The sequence below is a fragment of the Pantherophis guttatus genome, chromosome 2 (assembly GCF_059756535.1).
Source record: "Pantherophis guttatus breed Tessera chromosome 2, ASM5975653v1, whole genome shotgun sequence".
NCBI lineage: Eukaryota > Metazoa > Chordata > Lepidosauria > Squamata > Colubridae > Pantherophis > Pantherophis guttatus.
Window position 1 is genome coordinate 55010645 of NC_142064.1, and position 25833 is coordinate 55036477.

General features: G+C 35.7%; 1 protein-coding gene across 4 annotated transcripts in view; it reads left to right on the forward strand.

The window, feature by feature from the left end:
* PRDM6 (PR/SET domain 6) overlaps positions 1-9491 on the forward strand; it is an 89907-nt gene extending 80416 nt beyond the window's left edge. For 2 of the 4 annotated variants that reach the window (XM_034409968.3, XM_087886009.1), the window contains 2 exons: positions 1777-1953; positions 7474-9491. In XM_034409968.3, coding sequence (XP_034265859.1) covers positions 1777-1953; positions 7474-7588 — 292 coding nt within the window. In that variant the 3' untranslated portion in view covers positions 7589-9491. The remainder of the gene's footprint in view (positions 1-1776; positions 1954-7473) is intronic. The other 2 variants (XM_087886010.1, XM_087886011.1) reach the window with 2 other exon arrangements.
* The last annotated feature ends 16342 nt before the right edge of the window (positions 9492-25833 follow it).

Genomic DNA, 25833 nt, shown 5'->3' on the forward strand with positions numbered 1-25833 from the left:
AATCTTAGCACCACTAATTGATTTCATTCTAATAGCAAACTCTGAAAGAATGGGCCCATTGAGCTTCCTGTGGAAGGGATTTCCAGAACCAAGATGTCATGTTTTTCTCTTGCTGCCAAGCAAATCTTTTTGTGATAGTCACATGATTACAGATGACAGGAACATATAAGGAATGTTGGTTTCAATTCATGGAGGTCTTCATAAATATTAATTATTACCTTGAACTGAATTTCTGCCTTTAAGACTACAGTCTGCAGAAGACTTAAGTAAAAATATTTGTATTTTCATTGCATTGCTTTTGTGGATATTAATAGCATTTTAAGTAAACATGATGCTTTTATATATCTCCCCTCCCTTCAGTTGACATAATCACATGCAAAACAAACCTCCACACATGCTTCATCCTTTATACTGTTGAGATGTTTCTCTATCCAGAAAGGTCTCTACACCACCAATACATTTTTAATGTGTAATATTAGAAATAGCAGACTTATTCCATTCATTTTTATCCTTGTTCTAATGGTATTTTTAACCTAGTGAGTACAGGGCTGGGGAGGGGTGGGGTAAACTCTGTCAATCCTACAAAACACTTCCTCAGGTTGAACCTTTAAAATCCCAGCCAGAATTTCAGAAGATATTTTCCTTAAATCATCTCTGTTATTTTCCTGCAAATCTCTCAGTCTAATCGCATATTCAGTAAAATTATAATGCATCATTAAAACTTCTCTTTCAATCCGTTGTTGTATATTTTCTGCATTACAAGTCTTTTGTTCAGCCTCCATTTTAGGTTTTTCTTCTGAGCTATTGTCTTGAATGTTTGTCAAATCTCTACACCACCAATACATTTTTAATGTGTAATATTAGAAATAGCAGACTTATTCCATTCATTTTTATCCTTGTTCTAATGGTATTTTTAACCTAGTGAGTACAGGGCTGGGGAGGGGTGGGGTTGCTCGTATACATTCATTGGTATTATTGATGACACATCCAAGCCATATACATGAGTCCTTTGTGTGACAGTGGCACTACTGAATAAGGAACACACATGTAGCACAATAAAGTCAAACAATGCCTAGTCTAGCTTTCACTGTATTAAGTAACTCCAAGCTTTTCTAAGAGTCTTCTAGAATTAATGAGTAAAGCCTGTATTTAGATTCCATAGGCATTGATAATGTTTAGTGTAGAAGGGTCATTATATTCAGCACTATAAGCTTTCAAATGAAAGATTGAATTCCAGGCTCTGACCATCCTCCAAGTCCCTGATTTATTAAAGGTGACCTGCCTTAGAGATTTCAAACAGAAAAATGATTGGAGCAATCTTGTTGGATTCTTTGAGTATATGTAACAACTATACTGCACATTCTCAGAAGAATCAAAGATACTATTGTTTGTAGTTGGTAATACACTCAATATTTTGTTGTGAGGAAAGGAGGGAAAATGTTTTCTCATGAGATCCTTATATGAAACTGAGGTTCCCTACTATTTAAAACAAAAAGACTACAGAAACACATCCCCAAATGTATTGGACTTTGCAATATCTAGCAAGCATAACAATGCCTGCTAGTGCTTATAGGATATGATATTTATCACATGTGGAGGACATCATTAGGGAAGATGAGAAGGAGAACATTTCAAATTTTAAGAAAGTTCACTATTAAATTCCCTTTTGAAGTAAGCAATCAAAGCTTGGCGGCACCACCCAAATGATTTTCCATGTGCTGCAGTTAAAAAACAAAACAAGTAGTGATCACATTGGGTGTTTCTTATTTTCTGCAGGCCCTATCAGTGTGGACACTGCTCCCAATCCTTCTCCCAACCTTCAGAGCTCCGGAACCACGTAGTCACTCACTCCAGTGACAGACCTTTCAAGTGTGGGTATTGCGGTCGTGCCTTTGCTGGTGCTACTACACTCAACAATCATATCCGGACCCATACAGGGGAGAAACCATTTAAGTAAGTAATCAAAGACTCAGTTGAGCAGGAAGGGAACACTAGGATAATCCAGATTTAGATTTCACCCTTTCTGAGATGTCCTTTTTGAATTCAGTTCCAAATACTAAACCGACGTGTGAACCTGGCCGTGTTTCTTCTTTATTTCAGTGGCACTTATTTAGGAGAAAAATATGTGGACAGGAGTCAACTTGCTAGTTGAGTCCTTAAGGATTATGATATTATTCATATATTTACATATTTTTATTTCTTCCTCTATCTTTATTTTACCTCTGCATCCTTTGTCTCTCGTTACATAATCTTGTAATTTCACCAGAAAATGGTGGTTGGTTTTTTAAAAATTTTCCGTAACAATCTCTCCAGTAATAGTATCTAAGAATGCCAAAATAAATAATTTTTCAGGCATATGCCATGTACAGTATATTGAGGAACATCAAGCAACAGTGATTGCAAACTTTTAAGACGGAAGTATTTTAAATAGGAAAAACAAATTATACAAGTGTCTGATTATATCGTTTTATATTGTTGTAATCTGTAGGAAATTTAATTTAATTTAATTTAATTTAATTTAATTTAATTTAATTTAATTTAATTTAATTAATTCAGTTTATATGCTGCCCCTCTCCGAAGACTCAGGGCGGCTCACAATACATTTTAAAAAATCATTCTAAAAAAATATTTTAAAATTAAAAACATTAAAAACTCATTCACGCCATTCATGGCCGGATCTCACCAGATCACAAGACTGAGATCAATGGCCCCAGGCCTGCCGGAAAAGCCAGATCTTCACCGCTTTTCGGAAGGCCAATAGGGTGGGGATGGTCCGGATCTCAGGAGGTAACTGGTTCCAGAGAGCTGGGCAGCCACAGAGAAGGCTAAGGTTAAGTATAAGTAATATTTTAGAGTGGAATTTGGGAGTGGGAAACATGGTTGTGGATACTGAACTACAAATTATGTTTGTTTTGGCCTACAGTGATGCTCACCAGGACTGATAAGAGTTGTAATCCAACAATATTCACAGACCAATCAGTTCTGGTTCAGGTGTTCATGAACCTTTAGTATGTTAATTCCCAAAACTAGTCAAAACTGAGCAGCTATCAATATGAAAAAAAATTAAAAGCAGCAGAAAGGGGTTAGAGAGCCTGTCCTTCTCTATTTTATCATTACTATAGCTGAATTGAATTCCATGCTGAGATTTGGTTGCTTTGGAAGATGTGGTTGAGACAGACACCTTAGGTTTGGGGTGCATAGGAAAACAAGGTTTGTTATCGATTGTCTATGTTTTAAGAAGTTCAGCTAAATCAAATAAGTTTGAAAGAACATATTTTTAAAAGTGTCAATAAGCTTGCAATTGATTCTGCTACTAATTGTGGGATAGCTAGTTGATGCAGTAGTTAAAGCATCCTGCTAGAAACCAGGAAACCATGAGAGTTCTAGCTCTGCCTTAGGCACAAAGGTGGACCTTGAGCTAGTCACAGCTTTCCCTCAGCTCTAGGAAGGAGAAAATGGCAAACAACTGAAAAGCCTTGCCAAGGAAACTGCAGGAACCAATCCAGGTAGTTGCTAGAAATAATAATAATAATAATAAACTGACTCAAAGGTGTGCATACAGACATACACAGTAATTGCAGATGCCAGTAGCCACTAAAATATTTTTATATTGATAGTAACAGCAAAGTATTATTTGAGAAACCATATCAGACAGAGGAGATACTGTTTCAGATTCTGTTTGTGGAATAGTTTTGTTGAACAACTTTTGACAGCTGTTGTCATATTCAGGTGAAATACTAGCAATATTCCATTAGTTTCTTTTTTTTTAACTTGTGGCCCAAATAATGCTAAAACCATGTGTTTGCTGATATTGTATTATAATAACCACTTGCTTTGGTTGCTCTGGCATGTAAACCATATAAAAATGTAACCATTTAAATGCCAAGTTACTTAAGCTTCATAAAAATCATCATTGGCCATCTCGTTGGGATGCCCAGAGTATGAAGAGAAGAAGGCGAGTGCCGTGTTTTCCAAAATCCAACTCAATCAGTGTTCAGCTTCAGTCTAGAATGACACAAGAGTGCCGTGTCAACAAATGGCGGCTACTGAACCATTACATTGGATTAATACAGCCAATGGAAAAGGAAGCCAAAAACTAGCAGTTCAGATTGATTTTATGTAGTTGCTGTGTAAATAGATTTTAGTAATTAATTGTACAGGCTTCTGGGTCAAAATGGAAAATAGATTTCTTTTAATGTTAAGATGTTACTTATATGTAACCTTGTTGACTCCATTTAATTTCCACCCCCATAACATTCTGTTTTTGTCATGTTTCCAATAAATCTACTATTTGCACCACTAAGAGCCAATGCTACATTTTTTTGCTTTATATTTTCTTTCTCTTTTTTTGTTTCCTAAAATATTTGAATTAATATGGAGTGGTTTCAGTTTAGTTCCATCCATGAAATAAACTGCTTAGGGACCTATTCCATTAGATAGATGTGAATCACATTAATTTTATATGTTCTATGGCTGTATTTGAATGCAAGATTTTTACGTTAAAAATTTGCCAATATTTGATATATGTATTTCAGTTAAATTAAAACATTTATGTAATGAAATAACAACTGCGAAATCCATTTTTAATGGATATTGAAATGATAATAGTGCTTTGTGTAAGACCAATATCTTTACTCAACAGATATATTGCATTAAAATTTACGGAATAGCGTATGTAAGAGTTTATAATGTACAAAGTAATGCACTGGAATAATTTAGTTCAATAGTATGTTACTGTACCTTCCCACAAGTTCTGTATTTCCAGTATATGTGCTTATATATATAAGTATAAATATACATTATATATTCTATCATAAAACATACAAATGAAAACATACATGTGGAAAGAAGAAAAAATGATTCAACTGTTGGCTATACTATTTATTTATTTATTATCTATTTATTTGAATTTGTCAAACAAAAAATGAGAACAAGAAAAAGAGAATAAAAATACAATGACAGGGGCGATAGCATGTTAGTGCACATATGCACGTCCCCTCTACAGGTATAGAATGGTCACTATAAATATTAGCTGTATGGAGGATTTATTTATTTGTTGCATCATGAATAATCCTAAATCTCCAAGTGTTCATTTATCTTGTTTCAGTTAATAGACTTAGATTAATGATGGTCATGCTTTTTAAATTTGGATATTTTATGGATGCCACATGGAAATTACTTGAAATAGGTTTGGTATTGTAACACTAATGTAGGAGCAAGTTTCACTTTATGATCCAGGAGAACTTGTTGCTCATTTTATAAGTTTTCAGTTTTCACTTGTGCCTTTGATTTATAATATGCTTATTAATTAAGTAGTGAGAAGGTGAGAACCAGTTTGATATAATAATTAAGCTATAGAAACCTGATGAAACCAGCTGGAAAACCTTAAGCAAGTCACTCTCTCTGCCCTTAGAAGAAGGCAATAGCAAATTATGGTTGAAAAATTTTGTTAAGAAAGCTGCAGGGATTTGCTCAGGCAATAACTAGAATTAACACTGACTTGGAGGATAGATATATGAGACGGAGAGACAAACAGACATTATACATATGCACATGAAATATATTGTATGTCATATCTGTAGCTTTGTTGGTATAGAAAAGAAAAAGAAAAAAAATCAAATCTAAGTAGATATCACTTTATTGTGCTATAGAAACTAAGCCTAAAATGAATTGATTTCAAGGTGTTCATAATGAAAAACAAATTCATAATTTGCAAGTTTATCAAGCAATGAAAGGTAGTACATTTTGACACACTAATCCAGTAACTAATCAGTTTTCTAATAAACAATCAGCAACACACTAATGTGTCATCAGCATTTCAGGAACTCTGGAGAGAGGAAGATCTGCACATAGACATTAATGAATACACTAGAAATCATTAGGTGATCAATACTTCTGAGTTATTTTCATTGAGCTGATAGGTCTGATACATTAGAGCTGACATTTTACATTTGTCAAGATCACAGTGCAGTTTTTAACAGTAGAACAGGCTGCTAAAATATTCTAAGAGAAACAATCAAAGAAACATAACTTAAAGATCTTGACATGTTAGACTGGGAGTGGAGATAAGATGAATGAATTTGTAACTTTCAGGCCATAGGTTTCTCAAGCCATAATTTTCTTTTTTTTTAAATGACACATACTTTATCTCATTCTGAAATTATATATATATTTATAAATGGCTCTTGATGTATCCGTAATAAACCAATTCATTATCTATATAATGTTTACAATAGAAAGATGTACCTGAATAGCGTCTCCTTACATTTCATTTGGATATTTTTTACATTGGATTATGAACAGGCTTCTTAAATCACTGTTAATTAATTATTATGTACGATTCCATCAACATTATGTTAAAACTGTAGTTTATAATTCGCAAGTATCTCCTTTGTCAACTCAATTTAAATTAATGTGCTCAAAAAGTTCTTATGTAGGCTTTATTCATTCCAATATGGTTTACCTATGAGAGCTTTACTGGCTTAAATTTTATGCTTAATTCCACAGCCAGCATGTAGTTCAACATATTTGGAGAGCATCTAATTGGACTAAGTGATCTGGATCAGATTTCTTGCTAGGTTTTTTTTTTTTTGTTGTTGTTGTTGGCTATAAACCTGGGGGTAAAATTGTAAGATTTTGAGAGGGCTCTAGGTAGCAGGATAATTGCTGAGATGGAAGTTATTGAAAAGAATGTTTCCATCTCATAGATCTCAAACACTCTATGCTGAATATTAAGTCAAATTATTGAAGAGCCAAAGTTTGGAAAATAAATTCTTATTTAAAAGAGATGAAGTTGTTTCTCTTTGAATTATGCACATCCCTTGGATGTTCGCACAGAAAGCCTGCATCTTAAATGTATTCATTATTTCGGCACATCATTTAAATCTATGAGGAGATGGCAATGGTCATTTCAGCAATATACTGATTCTATAATAATATTTTTAAAAGTCTCTTTTTAATCACGATAACACTCCTTTGTATCATGCTGGCTAAACAGTAATTTCAGAGAAACACAGAAAGCGATTATTATTTCCCAGTTTCATGATTGTTCCAATAGGTAAGATTCCTGGTTTTAAATTAGCAGGAGGTGAAATTCTATTTGTCATCAATTTCTCCGAGGGATTACAGAGCAGAAAACTGCAGACAAGCTGCTTCTTTGATGGCTCACTCCTAAAAATCTCTTTTTGTTCTTTATCTATTTGAACTGACAGTGATCAGAGCTACAGTAGGACAGGCCTCTCTAGAGAAATCACCTTCCCCTGTCTATTGACAGATTCCCTTGTTCTGAATCAGACAGGCCTTGTCCCATCATAGGCATCAAGGCCTTGGAAGTAGCCACCAATTAAACCTCTTGAGCCAGTAAAATCTGAAGCCACTTTTGAGTGTCTCTTCTGATTAGGCATGATAAGACGAAGCCTGATGGCCCCCCAGGAGCAGCTTCCCACTCTCAATTTTCTCTCTTGCCTTTTCCAGGTGCGAGAGGTGTGAGAGGAGCTTCACCCAAGCCACCCAGCTGAGTCGACACCAGAGGATGCCCAATGAGTGCAAGCCAATAACAGAGAGCACAGAATCAATTGAAGTGGATTAACTGATTGACTGGTTGGAATTAAACTGCAAGGAAAGTCATGATTAAATGTCACGGACACTTAAGCAAAACCAAAGATTTCCTCTGAGCAACTTTCAATCAGTCCCAGAAAACCAAGAGCAGTAATAAAATAAGTAAGATGTTAAGAGATATTGATCCTGGCATGGAAGCGAAACCAGGAAAGAGATTATTTATTTATGACTAAGAATGAGACTGATTTCAATGGACAAGAAATCCAAGCCTTGTAGGATTTCCAGCCCTTTCCTCATCATGTATTGCTTTATTTCTAAAAGCTTTTATAATTGCTATTTAATACCAAAGCAAAAAATGTCAAGGGCTTTTCTGCCCGTAACTATGACTGCAAATGCACAGGGACTTGTTTATTGTTGCACCTTTTTCTTCAGCACGACTCAATGGACCCAAATATGTGTTCCTGATAAGGTTCAGTTGGATTGCCATTCTTTTGACTTGACGTTAATTTAAAAAGACTAAAGGACAAGAGAGAGAAAGTGATCCAGGACCATCGTTGCCCTTCTCTGACTAATGCACATTTCATTTCCATGGGTTCAAAATTCACATTTTGTGCACTTTTTTGTATAAATGTTTTCATTAGCCAGTGTTGCATTGGCCAAGAAGATCCCAGAAATGTTAAATAAATCTGTAGATATATATGTTGTAAAATATCCATAAGGAAAGCATTTGAAATATGTAGAATTTTTGAAAACTGTCCTCTTTAATGAATGAGACATATTATTCATAACTGATGAATAATTTCAAGTGAAATAGTGACACTCTCTTATCTAAAGTTATCATGCTTGAGATCATAAACATTAAAAATGGTATAGCAAGAGGCATTCTTTTCTTTAATTACAAAGAAGAAAAATCAATACAATTTGTCCATGTTTAAAATTTTTGCAATCATTCACTCAAGGCAAAAATAGGTTCATATATAGCTACCACACAGGATAAATTCAGTTCCAATTTTCTGTTGTACAACATAGAAAAATACAGCCAGTCTAGATGTTGATTACTACATGGACAGAAAGCTAAAGTCATTCCTGAGCCCACCCATTTGATATGATTGTAATATCTCCTGATGCACAAAAAGCTTAAGACTTATCTGAGTTTATTCCATTCTATGTGCATATAATATTATCAAATCCTTTTCCCATTTCTTGGAATGGTGAACATAATCTTTGAGCATAAAATGATGGAGTAAGGATGCACAGTCAATAAGTATGTGTTATTTACATGAAAGAAAGTCCTACCATATTAAGTGGTTATGTGGGGCAAATATGCATTAGATCATCAATTTTAAATTTATGTTGAAGCATTTTATATTTTTTAATCTCAGTTGACCATGGTGGCAGGACTTTATGTTAAATTAAACTCACAGTTATTCCCATCACTTCAGAGTAATATTTATTCCTTGAAAGTCGTTTTGGGCCACTTCCAATTTTTAAGTCCTTTAAAACTAAAACACATGAAAATTGTTGCATTGTGTGAGATGGGAGGCAATATAAATGTGATAATTAATTGCGAAAGGCACTATAAATGAATAATTTGAATGCTGGAGCAAATGTAGCAAAAATTAATCTAACACCAGGTAAGGTGACCTTCCTACCCTGCTCACAATTGGCTCCATTTCCTTCCTTTGTTTTGATGATTTAGGAGTTAGCCCAATGTTAAAGATTATATTTACAATACTGAATTAAAAACTTAGTAACAAAAACAAAACAAACAAATTATAAGGTCTGTTTTTGGTGTTGATGATATAGATGCACATATATTTAATCAAATTAACAAATTAATGAAATCATATACAAGATGTATTGCTGGTGTGTGGATAAAAATGTCCTTTATTCTAATTCTCAGGATGGCCTATGCTATAAAAGATTATCATCAACATCATCTGGTAATTGATTCCTTTGTACAAACCAATTCTACCAATTCTGAAAGTCATCACTGGCATGGTCCCAGCCTCAGTTGTATTTATCAGGCATAACCTATAATCGCCATTTTTGCCTTTAGAACCCTACCTCATTATCTCATGACTGAAGCATCACTATATAATTCATAAATCTCTTGAGTTAATGTATTGGCTCATTTAGAAAAGTAACCAGGCACCTCTGTCTCATTAAACATGTAGTATTAAAGAGTTGAAATTTGTGTATTTCATACCTTTTTAATCACATTTTTCCATTACAAGAATAGCAGACAAAATATATAAATATGAATAAACATTATAAAATTGAAACAACAAAGTAACAATAATAAAGGACTAGAAGAAACTCTTGCCTGACCCTGCATATATCTAGGAAATGGTTGGTGGCTTCATTTGATGGTTTTAAGGAAATGGCACGGTTGATACCCAAGAATATCAATGGATTTTCTGTTCTGGAAGGTGAGTTGGAAATTTCACAGTAGTAGTAGTAGTACTGCACGCTAGAGTGTTTAGCAGTGCTTTTTTAACAATAAGAGGCCTGAGGGATTGGTCGAGAATTTCCTCAGTGCACTAGAGACTCTTCGCTTCTTATTTTGTACTTTGCTCCCAATTTAATAAGATCATTCCAAATCAACTAGTGTGTTCATCTTGTGGAATGCGTAATGATTAGAAGTATCAAGACATCCCTCTAAGTGCTTTTTAGAAAGTGCAAATTTTTTAGATCAAGTCTTTTCTGAACTTTAAATACTTGGGTTTAGCCAAATTCCATAACCAAAAATATCAGGGTTGAACTTCCCTTTAAAAAATGGCTATCTTTAACATATTTTAATAAATGTGACCTGGGAAAGTAAGCGAGTTTATACTTGTTTCTCATTTTCAGTGTAATGTGTACTGTCCTTTTTCCAAGTTCAACATTCAAAATTAGATCCTTATCCTAATTTGTTGCAGAAAAAAGGCATTAGAGCACTATTTCATAACCAGCAGCACATATTTATTGAATATAATTTATTGTTTAACCAAATCTTCTCTTTCAGATTAATAAAGTTGTGTAAACTTTATGTTATAATAGGATTGTTACTTTTTACACCAGATTTTCAAATTGTTTTAATTAATGCAAAAAAGATTAAAGTACCAAAATCAGGGGAATAAAGAAGTTATGGCTTGCAGCATATACAGTTTAACAAAACAATTCCATACATTTCAATTCAAAAGTAAGCTTTGTTGAGTTAATTGAAAACTAACTGTACAAGCACACAACCAGGAAGTCACCAAATGTTCAAACTCCTTGAGGGCTTCACAGGTTGACAAAAGCCTTTATGAACTTTGTACAAAGCCTTGCATAAATATAAAAACCTATTTTCTCCCTCAATCAGAAAGAAGACAACCTTTGGATTTATGTCAAGGTAATTATTAATATGACAATAATAACATTGATAATAAAATTCTATACTTTTGATAGTTTCATGCCAAATATATATATGGAGATAAACTTCATTGATTTCAAAAACATCCAAACTATACTGTACCACAAAAAACATGTATATTTTTTTCCCAGCTGTAATTTGCATCAGATTAAATTTTCAAGGAAAAAAGTCAGATCCACTTTTAGGAAGTTGGTCGTGGAATGAGTGACAGCAGCATAATCAACAACACTGCTTCTGAGTAATGTGTCTCCTGGCATGTTTTTGTGCTAAGATAAGGCAGTCACCTCTTACAGGCTTTAGAGAACGCATCTATTCAAAATAGCTCATAATGACTCATACTTAAGAAAAGGAATCCAAAATATTTAGGATAGTAAAGAAATTTGATTTCACTGATTTCTAGGCCAAATAACAATTTAAATTTCTACTGGTTCTGCCTCAATGGCCGGCATCAATAAACACTAACAGCATATACCGCAAATGCAATTTTCTTCAGTTTTGATTGTATTACAATCAAAAGGCTATAAATAAACAACAGATTCCACTGTTAACTTGTTTTTGTGGTAAAATTATATGACTGTAAAATATGCTGGGGGTTAACACTTTCTCTAATTCAATGGTACTAATGAAATGTGGTGCACAATAGCACTATAGCACTATTCTGAAATGTTTTAGGATTTGAAGGAAATCAAATTTGAAGGAAATCTGAATCTCCCCATAAATTAAAACTGTATTTCCCAGAGCTCTTTAGTCAGCAAAGAAATTCCAATGCGGAATTTGGAGTGTGCCAAAGTTGAAGACACCATTTTAATTCCAAACCATTTATGTGGGGGAGGGGGGGTCTGCAAGGAAGATGGGTGATAAAAATTAAGATGGGGTGTGGAGTAAAATAACCCTGATGAAGGAATGGATTCATAATTAAGAAATGGTTAAGGGAAGGAAAAATAAGAACTCAGTTCTGGAAAGTGGAACACATGAGAAAGGAATTCACCATAAACTCACCTTGATTCCTTTTAGCATAAGAAAGAATAGAGCAAAATTGTGGCAGTTTTTCAAGTTTGATGACAGCTCTTCAAGATAGGCCAGGTGAGGAAACAAAAACCACAAAAATCTCAGGAATGCTACTTACAGAATCTTGTACATGTCCTGCCAGAGTCATTCCTAGCACTACAAACAAAAGAATTACTACAAAAAAAAAAAAAAAAAAAAACCACAATGCAAAGTATGGGATTCAATTAATAAAATAAATATGGAAATATTTCAGTGACTAAATAAAGATTATAAACGCTGATGAAACCCAGCAGTACATCTCCACCCCAAACCACCCCAATGATGCCCTTGATGTGATGTCCCACTGCCTGGAGGCCGTGCGGGTCTGGATGGGGAGAAATAGGCTCAAGCTCAACCCTTCCAAGACTGAGCGGCTGTGGCTCCCGGCGTCCCGGTATAGTCAGCTGGTGCCATCGCTGACTATTGGGAGTGAATCTCTGCCCCCCACAGAGAGGGCCCGCAATCTGGGTGTGCTCCTGGACTCACGGCTGTCTTTAGAAGAGCATATGACGGCCGTAGCCAGGGGGGCTTTTTATCAGGTTTGCCTGATCCGCCAGTTGCGTCCCTTTCTGGGCCGGGATGCCTTGTGCACGGTCACTCATGCCCTCGTCACCTCCCATCTGGACTATTGTAATGCTCTCTACATGGGGCTCCCCTTGAAGAGCACTCGGAGGCTCCAACTGGTCCATAATGCGGCTGCGCGGGTGGTTATGGGCACACCTCGTTACACCCATGTAACACCTCTCCTGCGCGAGCTGCACTGGCTCCCAGTGGTCTTCCGAGTGCAATTCAAGGTGTTGGTCACCACCTTTAAAGCACTACATGGCATAGGACCAGGATATCTACGGGACCACCTTCTGCCACCAACAGCCTCCCACCGACCAGTTCGCTCCCACAGAGAGGGACTCCTCAGGGTGCCATCAACCAAGTTATGTCGGCTGGCGACACCCAGGAGGAGAGCGTTCTCTGTCGGAGCTCCTGCCCTTTGGAATGAATTGCCCCCAGATATTCATAACAACTCTGACCTCCAGGTCTTTCGCTGTGCCCTCAAGACTCTACTGTTCTGACAGGCAGGGCTGTGTAACTGAATGATTTTAAATTGGGTTTTAATTTTGGGTTTTAAAATTCGGCCAAAACTATTTAATGTTTTTAATTAATTTTAACTATGATATTGTATATTTATATTTTAATTCTGTCTGTACACCGTCCCGAGTGCTTCAGGAGAAGGGCGGTATATAAATAAAATTATTATTATTATTATTATTATTATTATTATTATTATTATTATTATTATTATTATTATTATTATTATTATTATTTGATACTCAAAGCTCTAAAACAAGCTTAAACACAGGGATCTGGCAAGTCACAATGATATAACGCCTGTGTGTAATGTATCATTATATAATTTGTGTCATTGGCATTATGATGCCAGGATGATAATACCATCAATAGTGATGTGACTTGGTCTTTCTGTCCTGTAGATGCAAGTGGACATTAATCCAGTGCCTTATAGACATTTTTGATTTTAGTCTTCATCAGCCCAAACACAAAGAGCCAGTGGCAGGGAAGCATAAGAGTTATTAGTTAAACACTGTAGAACAGTATTTCTCAACTTTGGCAACTTGAAGTGGTGTGGACTTCAACTCCCAGAATTCCTGAGCCAGCAAGGTTGAGATACACTGCTATACAATACAGATCAGGTTTTAGAACAGCTAAATCATTTAGAAATTGATCAATCAGGATTTCCACATAGAACAGAAAAAGGAAAGATGTTCAAAAGATAGGGAGTGAATTTTCCCCAAATATGGATTTTTTTTTTTGGTCATGTTTCTGTTTTATTACTTTTAATATTGTAAGCTGTTCAGTTCGAAAGTAGTTGGGTAGCCATTAAATCTAATAAAATCATTCACGGATAATAATATGGATATGGTCATTGAGGTAGTGAATGCTTTGAGGAATATTGACAATGCCTCTGCTTGCATAGCCTTTTGTTGTTCTATTCCAAAAGCATTAAAAGAGACGGCTAGTCATTTATAGCCATGTGCCTTTCCTATCTTATCAAAGTACTTGACAGTACATAGTACAGTTACTGAGGAAGTCAGTGTCTATGTTTTTCTTTTCTTTCATTGTAGCAGCTGTGATAACCAATCTTGTAGAAAAAGCTGTGTGAGAATCTGGGCAAATTCATGAAAGATTTCAGCATGCAAAAAGCTGGCCATTTTTAACATGAAATGACAGCAGTTGTACTCAATTAAAATGTTTTCTGCAGATAACAAAAAGTATACTCTGAGTGATCCATTAAAGATAAAGGTAAAGGTTCCCCTCGCACATATGTGTTAATCGTTCCTGACTGTAGGGGGCAGTGCTCATCTCCGTTTCAAAGCAAAAGAGCCAGTGCTGTCCGAAGACATCTCCGTGGTCATGTGGCCAGCATGACTAAATGCCAAAGGCACACGGAATGCTGTTACCTTCACACCAAAAGTGGTCCCTATTTTATACTTGCATTTTTTACGTGCTTTAAAACTGCTAGGTTGGCAGAAGCTGGGACAAGTAACGGGAGCTAACCCTATTACGCGGCACTAGGGATTCGACAATCCCTTTCGGTCGACAAGCTCAGCATCTTAGCCTTACTCACGTCTTAGCATCTTAGTCTACTCACTCACTCAGCATCTTAGTGATCCATTATACTGATCCTAAATGTATGTCCGCCAATACTAAAATACAGTGACAATGCAGTCTCAAGAAAGGTAATTTTAAGGGGAAGGAGAAAAACATATATTTGCTTTTATACTCTTATGTACCTCATGTATTTTTAGACCCTTAGATCCTGAGGAGGGTGGGTTATTCCTCTCCATAATTTGGAAGAATAACTGAGTGTAGGAATTCCACTTGATGAAATAAATTGTAGTTGTCACCAGATTGGTGGTTTCCACAAGCAATAACAGTATTGCACCCAATACATTTAGTGTATGTAAATTTGCCTTGAAAGGCTTAATACTACTTCATATTGTGCATAGCCAGTGAGTCTGAAGAGGAAACATCTATCTTTAATCTACGGAGTCTTCCTGATCTTTCACTATATAAAAGCTTGCTCCATTCAGCCTATGTTTTTTTACTTATTGAAAGGGCCAATGCAGCTTAGTAATGGAATTTATGGGGTTTATTCTTAATAAGGGCATCCTCTGGATATCCAAGGCTTCCATAGACATCAAAGCGATAAATATGAAATTAAGAGAGTGCTATGTAATTATCTGCTTCTTAAAATGGTATATTAATAACATTTAAAAAAAACATTGAAATATTTATGAGACATGTTTACTAGGGTTATGTGGTGTCTTGGATTAAAAATGAAAAGGTGATTTGGATCATCTGAGGACACGTACATAGCATCTGCCTACAACTCCTTTAATCAAATGCATTTTTTTTCCTGGAATTGTGTGGCAGTCAGCCACATAATTCTGAGAAAAGATGTCACTGATTTAGAGACCCACAGAGGGATGCTACATGAACACTCATCACACATTTCCAAGCATATTTCTACCTATAGATTTTGAGTGCTTCGAGGCCCTATCAATCACAAATGTTTTCCAAGCCCCATTAATTCTGGTATTTTGTGCCCGTTTCTTTGGTTTCTATTGACCCTTGCACACACACATTTATTGGTGAACAATCTTTCCTTACTTGTGGCTCATTTCATGATTTTGAATGTAATTAAGAATAAAGTGAAATATTCCTTAAGTGAACAGAATATTAAAATGTGTGCTCTGTTGTCATAATGACTTTGTAATTCAAATGGTAAAAGGGTACTTCTTTTTCTAAAAAACAATTAAGTAATATTTCATATATGTTCTTTTGTAATTGTAAATAATTTAGATATATACGTAGTGGCATTTTGTGTTAGAAGCTATGAGATCACACCATTTTCATTTTCACCCACTCATTTTTGAGGAAAATGAAGTGTAAATACAGTGTTAATAGGACTCTGCTCTACAGCCTACAACATCTTGAATCTCCAAAGACCGATGCAAGGGTCCTCTTTGTAGACTTCAGCTCAGCATTCAATACCATCATTCCAGATATTATTCTAACTAAACTAAATCCCTGACCACGCTTGTAAATGGATCATAAGCTTCCTAACAGACAGGAAGCAGCAGGTGAAGCTAGGCAAAATCACATCACATACCTGTACAATTAGCACAGGGGTCCCCCAGGGCTGTGTGCTTGCTCCACTTCTCTTCTCTCTGTATACCAATGACTGCATCTCAAACGATCCATCTGTTAAACTAGTGAAGTTTGCAGATCATACAACAGTGATTGGTCTCATTCAAGACAACAATGAATCTACATACAGACGGAAGGTTGAACAACTAGCCTTTTGGAACAACCGGAACAATCTTAAACTAAATACACTCAAAACCGCAGAAATGGTGGTAGATTTTAGGAGAAACCCTCATATACTACCGCCTCTTACAATTCTAGACAATCCAGTATCAATAGTAGAGACCTTCAAGTTTCTAGATTCTATCATATCTCAAGACTTAAAATGGAAACCTAACATCAAAAATGTCATCAAAAAAGCACAACAAAGAATGTTCTTTCTGCACCAACTCAGAAAGCTCAAACACCCATGGAGCTGCTGGTTCAGTTCTACAGAGGAATTATTGAGTCTGTAATCTGCACCTCTATAACTGTCTGTTTGGCTCTGCAACCAAATAAGACAGACACAGACTTCAATGGATAATTAGAACTGCAGAAAAACAATTACTACCAACCTGCCTTCCATTGAGGACCTGTATATTGCAAAAGTCAAAAAGAGGGCTGTGAAAATATCTACAGACCCTTCACATCCTGGACATAAATTGTTTCAACTTCTACCCTCAAAATGACGCTATAGGGACTGCACACCTGAACAACTAGACACAAGGAGAGTTTTTCCCTGAATGCAATCACTCTGTTAAACAACTAATTCCCACAACACTGTCAAACTATTTACTAAGACTGTATTACTATTCTTCTTCTCATCCTTCCTATTACCTATCTCCTCCCACTTATGACTATAACCTTGTTGCTTGTATCTCTACTATTTATATTGTTTTATTTGTTTCCTATGATTTGATTGTTTATTTAGTAACCTATGACTATCACTAAGTGTTGTATTTTATGATTCTTGATGAATGTATTTTTTTTTGTTCTTCTCTTTTTATGTACCCTGACAAATTCCTTGTGTGCACAATCACACTTGGCCAATAAGAATTCTATTCTATTCTATTTGGTTAATAAAATATTTCTCTTCTTATGAAGATTTTTCATTAGCTATCATTTAAATTTGCAATGAAGAGAAACTAAGAAAAACTAACAGTATATCAATATTAAAAACTGAGCACTTAGAAATTCATTAATCATTGTGTCCTGAAAGAACTACTTTCTGCATCATTTCTCTTGTAAAAAAAAAACTCTCCAGCTATCTGAAAATAAGCTATTAATGTATCTTTGACCTCAGAAGAACTGCTGTCATTTTCTTCTTTGTGTGATGAAATAATGAAAAATAAAGAATCCCTTTGAAATTTAGAACTCTTCCAAATAGTCACTGCAACCTGATTACTGTAGGTCAGTGGTCCATGCTGACAATTATCCTTAACTCAAATTTTAATCAATTATAAAGTAATTATAACACAAAAATGACTGCCCAGTTCACAGCAAATAATGCTCCTGGAGAGAATTTAGGGTCATTAGGGAGAATGTAGTGAAGAAATATTCCTCAGAATATTTTACTCCAAAAATCACACACAAAACACATACAGACACACAGACACAGACACACACACACAGAGGGAGGGAGAGAGAGGGAGAGAGAGAGAGAATGAGAAGCATAGAGAATGGGGAAAAATCCTTATGGGAATCAGGGAGATATGGCTTGTATGAATTTGAATATATTTCAATGAATAAAACATGTGAAGATTGAAAAGGTGAGTCTGGATGTGATATCTCCATTTGTTTTTAGCTTTAAACTCAGGACTCTTGTCTTACTCATGCCAATTTGTAACCAACAACTTCTTTTCCCCAAGAGAATGCATACTCAGAATGGGTTATTAGGTTGAACCTTATTATAATCAATGAGTAAGCAGCCTGAGCTACTATCTATTTTCTTAGTTCTTCGTAGGATTTATGTGTGTTTTTCTTCTAGAACTTGCTGGCTGCCAGAAAGAAAAAAAGCCCAGAATCGAGTGGATGTGATTTTACTGAGCTAGGGCTGCAGAAAAACCTTGGTTACGTAGGGAAAACCTGGCTAGAAGAAAAACACACACACACACACACACACACACACACACACACACACACACACACACACACACACACACATATATATATATATATATATATATATATATATATATATATATATATATATATATATATATATATATATATATATATATATAGGTCTTTGGTTATTCGGGTCTTCTCCCACGTAAAATTGGAAGTGTCTTGGCGACGTTTCGACGAAGTCTCATTCGTCATCTTCAGGCTGGTGTTCTCGGCTTCGTGCTTCCAGGAGCAATGTGAGATCGCAGCTGTCTCTTCCTTTTAACTGCTAGTGGGGGTGTGAGCTGATTGGGTGGGAACTTGGCTGTGTTCTGATTGGGTGGAGGTGTGTTCTGATTGGTTAGGGGCTTGGTTGTGCTCTGATTGGCTGAATGAGACTTCGTCGAAACGTCGCCAAGACACTTCCAATTTTACGTGGGAGAAGACCCGAATAACCAAAGACCTACATACAAACACCCGCAAAAACCTGAGAAAACATATATATATATTTGTCAGGTTCAGCAGTTCTCTTGATAATATTGTTTGTTGATGCTACATAAGAAGGCAGATATCCTTCTTTTTCTTTATTTGTACCACATACCAGAGATACGATACAACTTTCAAGCCCTGGTGGTTAAAGTGCAATATTGGAGGTGCAAACTTTGCCCGCAGTCTAGAGTTCAACCCTGACGGAGCTCAATGTTGACTCAGCCTTCCGTCCTTTCAAGATCGGTAAAATGAAGAACCAGATTGTTGGGGGCAATAGGCTGACATTGTAAACCACCCAGAGAATGTTATAAAGTGCTACGGGGCAGTATATAAGTCTAAATGTTATTGTTATTCATCCATAGAACAGGATTGCTTCATTTGTAATGAGGCTATTCAACTGTGTTCTAAATGTACTCTAAAGATTAAATACTCTCCTTCTCAGATTCCATAGATGGGATTAGATTTGACCTAACCCTTGCATAACAATATCCCACAATATTAATGTAATATGTAAAAATAAATATATATATATTAATGTAATATGTAAACTAAAGAGACCACATTATTGCTTGTGTGAACTCTTGTGCTCCAGAACAAAAATATCAAGAAGTATTCAACGAGCTGCAGGTCAGGAGATTTCCATTGGTGGGAACTTCATCATACCACCTAGTTCCTTTGTCTTATCCTTCTTTCTTCCCTTCTGCCAGAGCACTATGCCACTATCTCACATACCCAATCTCATTTTCTCTAAGAGATAGCTTTTCACCCCATCTCCACAGTAGTAGTTATCCTCCCCATTGGTGGACAGCAAAGGAAGGAAGGAAATGATGGCTGTGTGACTTTTTTTGCTCACTTCCATTGACCAGCTAGAACCCTAGATAATTTTAGCAATTGATTGAATACAGCGGTGTGAATGTTGTGGTGTTAATGTGGAACTTGCGGGTTCTACTTGACTGCTGTTTGAAAGTGCCCAGAAGGTCCTGGACTTCATTTTAGAAAAGACTAAAAGTAGGCTTCTGATTTAACAAAGCAAAAAAGAGGTCCATGTTTAGCTTTTCTTGAAACGAAGGTGTTTTTAATTCAACATCTTACAATTCTTTCACCTCTTGAGTGATCCTAATTTAAAAGGATCACCATCTAGTGGCTCAAGGCCGAAATTCAAGCTGTGCTTGTTACCTGATCTCACATTTTGAAGGAAACCAAATCTCAGTGCTCTAGCCATGCTCCCCTCTGAGGGACCTTTCCTGCCTTGTAGAACCTGCTTTCATTGCAGCCATATATGTCAAGAAGTAATGATTAGTGCATTAACTCACCGCTTATGCCACTTGAAAAAACACTACTTCAGTCTGTGAACAGTATGTCATTTTTGTTTTGTTTCGTTTTGTTCCTTGTGTTATATGACCTTTTGTATAAGCACCAGAGCCACGACGGCAGAATAATTGTATAAAACTACTGTACTTGAGAAAATAACCAGGTAATTGGGCAACAGACAGCCTGCTGGTTTACAAGTGGCCTCGCTAGTCAATCATCCAAAGTTAGGCAGCTTTCATTATGTTAGCAGAGTTCTTGAAAGCAAGAAATTGTATGGATTCAGGCGGCAGGAGATTATATCTCAGCCTTCTCGCTCAACTGGGCAATCAGTCATAAACTAATGAGACACAAATGGTTCACACGGGAGGTAAGAATTAAATCTGTTCTTCAGGAGTTTTAGAAGAACCTGGATTCTTGAATTCACCTTCTCACCTTTAAAAGGCAGCAAAGGAAATGACAACAAGAGCTAATCATAGATTTTGGAACCACAGGCAGCTAACCTGGAACAGGTTGACTGAAACTGGTTTAGGATGTACTCTTTACAGTTATTTAGACTAGTTTTCCAAGAGGAGTACTCAAAAGCAATGAGTTTCAGTACGCAATCTCAGTTCTAATGAAAGTAGCACAGTAAATAAGCCAAACACGTACTTATATGGCAATGGTACCTGTATGTTAGAGGAAGTGGGAATATGGCAATTTCTAGTTCTTTTGTTTGCAGTTGTTTTATTATTTGTATTATTTGCTTATGGTAAACTACTAACTTTATGGAATGGAAATGTTTGCTGGTTCTTCATGGTATTTGTAAAACTAAATTGCTGCTTAGTGTTCTAGAAACTATGTTAATAAAATTTAATGGCAACTAGCAATAATAAATATATTAGTAAGTATATATAAATATAAATATACTATTTACTATTTTATGTGTGTGTCTGTGTAATATTTAATAATGTATTACATGCAATATATTACTATTACCAGAAAAATTGTTTCTAGAAATTTTAAAGTCATGGAAAAATCCACCCTTTCTGTCATTTTTAATAGATATTTCAAGGAAAAATAGAAATATAAGGAATGTCCATTTTTATTACCCTATTTTAAGTTCTTTTTGATGTTCTCTACCAGTGGTCTGCATTTTTTAGGCCTACCAGCATCTGCACAAGGAATGGATTAATAAACATATAAATGTATCCAAGTTAATGTGCTTCTCTTATTATATTTCAAAATTTAGCCACCCAAGTATTCTGAACTCCTCTTGTAGTCATAGATTTTAGATAAAAAGTCGAAGTAAAATTGGAAAACAAGACAATTACTGTGTAAGAGCTTTGCCTTTAGATGTTCTTTCAGTCTCATTTGCTAACCAATAACTATTACCAGCAGTTTTGCTTTCCTCTTAGTCTTAGAGTTAAAATGAAGAATGATGCAAGTTTCTCCACCCTCCTAATGTTATTTCTATGTACATGGGAACTGAAGTGCAGTAGTGGGTTCCACTTACCTTCGCTACCGGTTCAGAATCGGGAGTGTGCACATGGCGCTTCTGCGCATGCGCAGAACCTTCTGTGCTTGCGCAGAACATCCATGATGACAGCTGGTTCACTCGAATCGGGGTGAACCGATAGAAACCCAGCATTGCTGTAGTGCTATGATACCATAAATTTCTGTTAATCTTCTTGAAAATTATTTACAGAAGAATAAAGGATATATATAAAAAAGCTTGTCTTATTGAATTCACTACTCTGAAAAATAGTATTTATTTGGCTTCTAATTCTTTCCAGTTATATTTTTTTCAGGAAAAAAATAAAAACAAAACTTAAGAGTGGGAATAGAGGAAATGTCTTGGTATTATTCTGGATTTAGGTGTACTAAGCCCAACATGTCCCAACAATGTTATGTAGCTGCAAAGAAGACCAATGGCATCCTGAGGAGCATTGAGAGGCATATAAAGTCCAGGGCACAGGAAGTAACTATCCCTTTCTACTCTGCCCAGATCAGGAATCACTTGGAACATTGTGTTCAATTCTGCATACCCCAGTTCCCAGTTTAAAAGTACATTGATGACCTGGAACAATCCAGATAAGTGTTACCAAGATGTGAAACGACTGGAAACCTGGTTAAAAGATCAGGTATATTTAACTTACATAAGTAAAGTTGAGAGGAAAATTGATAGCTGTCTTCAAACATCTGAAGGGTTGCCACATTGTAGAGGGTTCAGACTTATTCTCAGATAGTGCTAGTATTAATGGGATTAAAACTTTAAGAATATTGATATGCATTATGCATTAGGAAGAACTTGTTGCCAATAATTTTATCTCAGGAAAATAAATCTATCTCAGCATCTTCTTCTGTCCTACTATCGCAGCACCATTGAGAGTGTCCTGACATATAGCATTCTTGCATGGTATGGGAGCAGCTCTGTAGCGGACAGAAAAGCTCTACAGAGAATCATTAAAACTGCCCAGAATATCATCGGACTCCAGCTACCAGCCCTGGATGACATCTTCGAGTCTTGCTGTTTGAGGAAGTTGCATAACATTCTCAGAGACTCTTCCCATCCTGCTTACAATCTTTTTGGACTGTTGCCTTCTGACAGAAGATATAGAACAATTAAAACTTGGACCACATGTTTTCTGAATAGTTTTTATCCCAGAGCTATAATTGCACTCAACAATGAGCTCTTGGACAGCATTACTTGGTCTGTTGTTTGGGTGGTTTAGGGGTAGGGAATTTGTGGTGGGTGGGGGGGTGTTTGGGAATTGTTGTGTGTGTTGGACCTGGTCTTTGGGTGTTAAGTGAATTTCGTTATATAGGTATACTGTGTACAATGACAATAAAGTTGTTGTTGTTGTTGTTGTTGTTGTTGTTATTATTATTATTATTATTATTATTATTATTATTATTATTATTTACTTTATTCATTAAACATGAAACTCTGTCAACTGAACATTCAAAAATGCATCACAAATACCATTGACTGGTGCTAATGGTTGATACGGGTTGCTGCCAGCGTCCTAGGTATCAACCAAGTACCTTCTTAAGATGTACGATGTTTCAAGTAGCGCAGTTTTTTGCAGTTCCGCTGGTGTTATTGCAGGAAGCTGCAATTTGTTAATGTATCTTATAAAATTCTTGGACATGGTACCAAGTGCCCCGATGACAATGACAATGGGTATCACTGTTACATGTTTCATCCATAGCCATGTAGTTTCAATGGCCAGGTCACGATATTTCATGATTTTTTCCAGTTCTTTTTCTTTGACTCCTGGTACCGCAATGTCAATAAATTGTACGTTTCATTTTTTGAGAACTGTGATATCTGGTGTGTTGTGTTCCAAGTGACAATCTGTCTGTATTTTAAAGTCCCACAAGATCTTCACCTTATCATTTTCTATAACTTTTTCCACTTTATGTTCCCATGACTTTTTGGATACAGGTAAATCATATTTTTTACATAATGACCAGTGGATTAATTTAGCAACTCGGTCGTGTCTAGCTTTGTAATCAGTTGATCATGTGTGATTTTGCTGCATTCACATATTAAATGTGAAACAGTTTCGACTTTGTTGTTGCAAAGTCAGCAGTTTGGATTGTTGGTGGATTTTGTATCTTTGCTTTCATGGCATTAGTTTGTGGTGCTTGTTCTTGAGCAGCGAGTATTAAACCTTCTGTTTCTTTCTTGATGTTCCCATCTTAAGCCATGCCCATGTAAAGTTGTCATCATTTCTTCTTCTTCTTCTTCTTCTTCTTCTTCTTCTTCTTCTTCTTCTTCTTCTTCTTCTTCTTCTTCTTCTTCTTCTTCTTCTTCTTCTTCTTCTTCTTCTTCCTCCTCCTCTTCCTCTTCTTCTTCCTATTATTATTATTATTATTATTATTATTATTATTATTATTATTATTATTATTATTATTATTATTATTATTATTATTATCTGCCACTCTCTGGAATTGCAGCATAGACTGGTTTCTTACCCTTCACTGGAGGTTTTCCAGTAGATAGTCATCTATAGTAGATGGAAGACCTGCAGTGTTTAGAGGGTTAGATGAACTCTTAAATCCCTTCCAATTCTTCTATGATTCTAGGTCAGAACAACTGTTGGCCCCTAAGTGACCGTAAACCACCTGCAGTTAAAGTTAGGGTTTTCCCCCTTTTAATCACTCTAATCTTTCCATAGCTATCCATTTTTCTTTAATTTCCTATTTGACTCTCACACATCTCAGTCATGATCTCACTGTTCTACACAGTATCCCTCATTTAGTTACATCAAGTGAATTTTCTAAGAAAAGAACTCCCTTTTGTTTGCATTGGCACAGGATATCAGTGGAATAAATTTTCATTCCATAATCTAGGCATTCATGGGCATGACTCATATTATAACATTCAACTAAAACCTGAACTCAGGCCTTTTTTTAAAAAAAAAAATTAGGAGCACAGTGTGATTTGGCCACCTTAGGTTAGCAAAGTGATGGCGCTGTCATGCAGAATCTATTTAAGAGTGTCCTTCTCTTAAGAAGTGGAAATTATTTGTAGTGTGGGGTTTGGGTTTTTTTTTTTTCCTTTTGGTGTGCGGTTTGAAAAAAAATCAATAGCGAAACCGCTCAAGAGACAGGAAATTCAAAATTAATGTCCCACTTAGAGTGTATAATGAAAAGTATGGGAACACATAGCTACAGTTATTGAGCAAGCTTTGCTGTGGCATTTATCCACCTTCTATATTATATTTCCAACATTCATGTTTTAGATGTGAAATAACATATCTCTGCTAAAATTAATACAAACCGTCAACTTAAATTTGCAGGTCTCTTACTCTGTAGTCACCTTTCCTAAACACATGTCCTCCAAGTACGCAATCGTCAGCCAGCATGGCCAATCTGCAAGGCATAAAGATGAGGAATAGTTCTAAAATACCCTTATTGTCTTAAACAAAACATGAATGAACAATAGTCTCACAGCAGCTGTTGCTTGAAGACAGAAAGATAGATAGACAGACAGACAAACAAACAAACAACCAAACACATGCTAATTATTCACTTTTTTAATGACAAGCAGAATTTGTTTGGAAGGTCTGTTTCCTGAGACCTGCTCTTAAAGGTTTGCAAAGTTACTTTTTTGGTCCAACACCCATATCTTCTGTCCACATTTCTTGCATCCATATTCTTAAGCCCTTGTTCCCCCTTTTTCCCAGACACCATTCAAGCTAAACTCTCTTACTATTTGAAGGTTCCTTGGGCTACTGATAAATACATAAATACAATTCATTTGGTATAGATTATTAAATCCTTAGTTTCAGCCATGTTTAAAGAAAAATATACATTTTCTTTTCAGATAGTATTAAATGCATGTATTTGTATATAGTATCTAAGAGAGTTAGATTTGTCTTATATTTTTTCTTGATTTAGGTCTTTTCAGTCTTGACTGAAATGCTAATAAACTTTCTAGTATTTTCAGAAATGAAATTAGGGCTCTGCTAGTAGTCCACTTGACTTTGGATGATTCAGTGATACAAGTCTGAATGTCAATTCAGAAAATTCAAATTCTTCCATCTCCTGTCACCTTAGTGATGGAAATGGCCATAACTTATTCTTGTGGATGGCATTGGGTACATTTGCAGATATAATAGCCACATTCCAGATGGATAGATGCAAGAGTTTTTAAATTTGTCAATAATTTAATATTTCTTGAAGAAATTATATGAAATTTATTTGCAAAATATCACAACTGTCCTATTCCAAAGAAA